Source organism: Octopus bimaculoides, chromosome 9 (assembly GCF_001194135.2).
Source record: "Octopus bimaculoides isolate UCB-OBI-ISO-001 chromosome 9, ASM119413v2, whole genome shotgun sequence".
Taxonomy (NCBI): Eukaryota; Metazoa; Mollusca; class Cephalopoda; order Octopoda; family Octopodidae; genus Octopus; species Octopus bimaculoides.
In genome coordinates, this window is record NC_068989.1 from 83,331,987 (window position 1) to 83,336,247 (window position 4,261).

Consider the following 4,261-nt stretch of genomic DNA (forward strand, 5'->3'; position numbering starts at 1 on the left):
CACTGACGATCGTAGAATAGAAACCACGATCTTGGCCACTAGGTCACAAATCATCACTCTCTCTCTATAAATATATACACACACACATCATATATATATATATATATATATATATATATGAAGCACACACATTTATGCACAGAGTGTAAGCTGAAAAGTTTACTAACCGCTATTTTGAGTTCCACGGTTCCGATCTTCGAACGGTAATGAATGTTGGAGCGAATCGCCAAAATGTTTTAATCCTGCTGTCACAAAACCCCCTGGTCTTTGATTACTCCCGATTTTTTTATTGTATTTATTTTTAATATTTTTCATCCTTTTTTTAAAATGTTCTTATGTCTGCCAACAACAAAACAAGACATTACATGTCCAAACTTTTTCATGAAAGATACAAGAATAAAAGTGTTCCTCTTGCAGCAGTGTCCAATCCAAATCTAGCGTTATTTTCAGTTTCTTTTCCACTAGACGCTCCAACATTCGCTGCCATAAGAATATCGGAACCATGAAAGTCGGTCAATAAAATGTTTCATTTGTATTGAAATACATATAAAAATGTCGTGAATACTCTTTCTTTCTCTCTATGTGTGTGAGAGACGTTACGTTTGCGCAATTTCCAAATTCTTTTGGGGAATCCTCATACATATTGGCTTATGTATGTATGCATACATGCATGTGTGTGTGTGTGTGTGTCCACTTACCTGTGTCGTTCATGAATGTTAGGTTCTGTGTGCTGAGGGCCAGAGAGGAGATGGTGGATGTGAAGATGTCTGTGGCATTCTCGGCCACCACATCTGGTTCCTCCAGGACCTCTTCTGTACGGAACTGAAGGAGAGAAAGAAAAAGCGATTGATTGTAGGTATGGTGAATGGAATGAGAGGGAGAGAGGGAGATATATATAGAGAGAGACAGAGAAAATGAGCGACTGAGACCCAGATGATATATATATATATACAGATTAATAGACAAATTTATTGTAGATAGACGAATTGACAAACATGTAATATAACTAATTCCAAGGTGGCAGAAACGTTAGCACGCCGGGCAAAATGCTTAGCGATATTTCGTCTGCCTTTACGTTCTGAGTTCAAATTCCGCCGAGGTCTACTTTGCCTTTCATCTTTTCGGGGTCGATAAATTAAGTACCAGTTACGCACTGAGGTCGATATAATCGACTTAATCCTTTTGTCTGTCCTTGTTTGTCCCCTCTATGTCTAGCCCCTTGTGGGCAATAAAGAAATAAGAAACATTAGCACGCCGGGCGAAATGTTTAGCGGGCATTTCGTCTGTCGTTACGTTCTGAGTTCAAATTTCGCTGAGGTCGACTTTGCCTTTCATCTTTCGGAGTCGATAAACGTACTGGGGTCGATCTAATCGACTCCCCACTCCCACCCTTGTTCCTAGAGTAGAAAAAATATGACTAATTCTAACACGAACCAACGAGACATCAACTCCATGGTCGCTAGACCTGTTAAAATTATCACACAAATCTCACCCAAAATGAACTCCATCGTTATGCTGAAGTACTAGATCAGATAAGGTAGCTCTACATATCTGTAATCAGACAAGGTGGCCGTAACTGGTTTGAATTTGATGTTTCATTAACAAGGTTACTTAACCTGGAGCTAAACAACAGCAACAACAAAAGTAGTAGCGCTTAATTTATCATACAGAAGACAGATTTTTCTCATGCGACTTTAGCGCAATTCTTGCCATATTATAATTAACGATAAGATAGCGCTCTTGTTGAACTGGTAGAGATAAGTTAGCAGAACCATTAGTAAGTCAGAGAAAAATGCCCCGAGTTCAAATGTCATCACTGAGGACAAAAGAGCCTTCAATCCTTCTGCAGACGATAATATAAAAAAAAAGTACTCAAATATTGGGGTCGATATAATCCACCGCTGCCTTTCTTTCGTTTGTGGTCGATAAAATGCAATATCAGTGCAGGAAAATGAACTGATAAAGTTGTTGAACTGTCGGGCGAGTTTCCTTGCGGTTCGATGCTTAAATTCCATCAAGATAGCAAAGGCCAAGAATAATCACTCAACCATGAAAGCTCTACATCTAAACCACAATTGGTTAGCAAAGGGGTAGGAGTGGTTGTGTGGAGGCGTAGGAGTGGCTCTGTGGTAAGTAGCTTGTTTACCAACCACATGGTTCTGGTTTCATTCCCAATGCGTGGCACCTTAAGCAAGTGTCTTCTACTATAGCCTCGTGCCGACCAAAGCATTGTGAGTGGATTTGGTAGACGGAAACTGAAAGAAGCCCGTCGCATATATGTATATATATATGTGTGTGTGTGTGAGTGTGTGTGTGTCTGTGTTTGTCCCCCACAACATCGCTTGACAACCGATGCTGGTGTGTTTACGTCCCCGTAACTTAGCGGTTCGGCAAAAGAGACCGATAGAATAAGTACTAGGCTTACAAAGAATAAGTCCTGGTGTCGATTTGCTCGACTAAAGGTGGTGCTCCAGCATGGCCACAGTCAAATGACTGAAACAAGTAAAAGAGTGAAAGAGTAAAGACAGTAGTGCTACAACCGGCATTGATAAACCAACGACGCAATGGATAGTCAATGGCCAAGTAAAAGAGAATTTACGCTCCGTGATTGGGTGGGACGTTAAATTGCGAGTAAGACGAAAGCGTTATGTAGCAGATACGTCTAGAAGGATTGAGAACATTCTCTTTTTCACCCCGGCTCTCATCGGCTTTTTCACGTTCCACTTGGAAAAGAAAGTGAAGGTGAAATTTGCCAAAAGGTGTGTGACTGACAAAAATGGTTAGGGTGAGTGAAACTACTGTAACATAGGTCTAGGGATTGCAGGACAACTGGGAGAGGGTTCGTACCCTTGAAACTCAAGAGTGAACCTGAATTTGTAGAGCTCATTGATTGACACAGATTAGAGGTTCTCCTGTATTTTGAAGTCTCCGCAATGTAACCACATATGTTAAATGCTATATATTCTTTCATCTCCTTTCTCGCCGTCAGTTCTTTTCCCATACTCTCTTTTTACTCTTTTACTTGTTTCAGTCATTTGACTGCGGCCATGCTGGAGCACCGCCGTTAGTTGAACAAATCGACGCCAGGACTTATTTTTTGTAAGCCTAGTACTTATTCTATCGGTCTCTTTTGCCGAACCGCTAACTTACGGAGACGTAAACACACCAGCATCGGTTGTCAAGCGACATTGGGGGGACAAACACAGACACACAAACACACACATATATATATATATATACATATACATATATACGACGGACTTCTTTCAGTTTCCGTCTACCAAATCCACTCACAAGGCTTTGGTCGGACCGAGGCTATGGTAGAAGACACCTGTCCAAGGTGCCACGCAGTGGGACTGAACCCGAAACCATGTGGTTGGTAAGCAAGCTACTTACCACACAGCCACTCCTGCGCCTATCAAATACTTTATGCAAATCCTTCATGCGAAGTGTGACCGTTGTTTGTAATGTTCCCTTATTGAATGCCCCTGTGGCTCATAAAAGAAATCATCATTATCGTCATCATCATTGAAATATGTATCTGTCAATCTCCCGCTATACATGTGTGTGTGTGTGTGTGTGTGTCCTCATGTATATATATATCTGATATTATATACATAATAATACTAATAATCCTTTCTACTATAAGCACAAGGCTTGAAATTTGGTGGGAGGGGAGTAAGTCGATTGCCTCGACCCCAGTGCGTAACTGGTACTTAATTCATCGACCCCGGAAGGATTAAAGGCAAAGTCGATCTCGGCGGCATTTGAACTCAGAATGTAAAGACAGACCAAATGTCGCAAAGCATTTTGCTCGGCGTGCTAACAATTCTGCCAGCTCGTCACCTTCAAAATAATAATAATAATAATAATAACAATAACAATAACAATAACAATAATAATAATAATAATCATAATAAAAAACAAAAAAAAACGCAAAACACTTTCAATACAGTAACCATAAGAGCATCACAGCAAACCACAGCACATACCCAAGGCACACAGAGCTGTACTAGGTAGCGAAGTGAAAGCACGTTAGAAAAATAAAACTACTGAATAATAATAATAATAATAATAATAATAATAATACTTTCTATAACAAGCACAAGGCCTGAAATTTGGTGGGAGGGGATAAGTCGATTACATCGGCCCCAGTATTTCCACTGGTACTTAATTTATCGACTTCGAAAGGATGAAAGGTGAAGTCGACCTCGGCGGAATTTGAACTCAGAACGTAAAGACTGACGAAATACCGCTAGGC

The 4,261-nt window shown here is 40.4% G+C and overlaps 1 protein-coding gene across 1 annotated transcript in view; it reads right to left on the minus strand.

Moving 5' to 3' along the window:
• LOC106875823 (excitatory amino acid transporter 1) overlaps nucleotides 1-4,261 on the minus strand; it is a 269,880-nt gene that overhangs the window by 33,583 nt on the left and 232,036 nt on the right. The window contains exon 3 of the mRNA XM_052970833.1: nucleotides 699-822. Coding sequence (XP_052826793.1) covers nucleotides 699-822 — 124 coding nt within the window. The remainder of the gene's footprint in view (nucleotides 1-698; nucleotides 823-4,261) is intronic.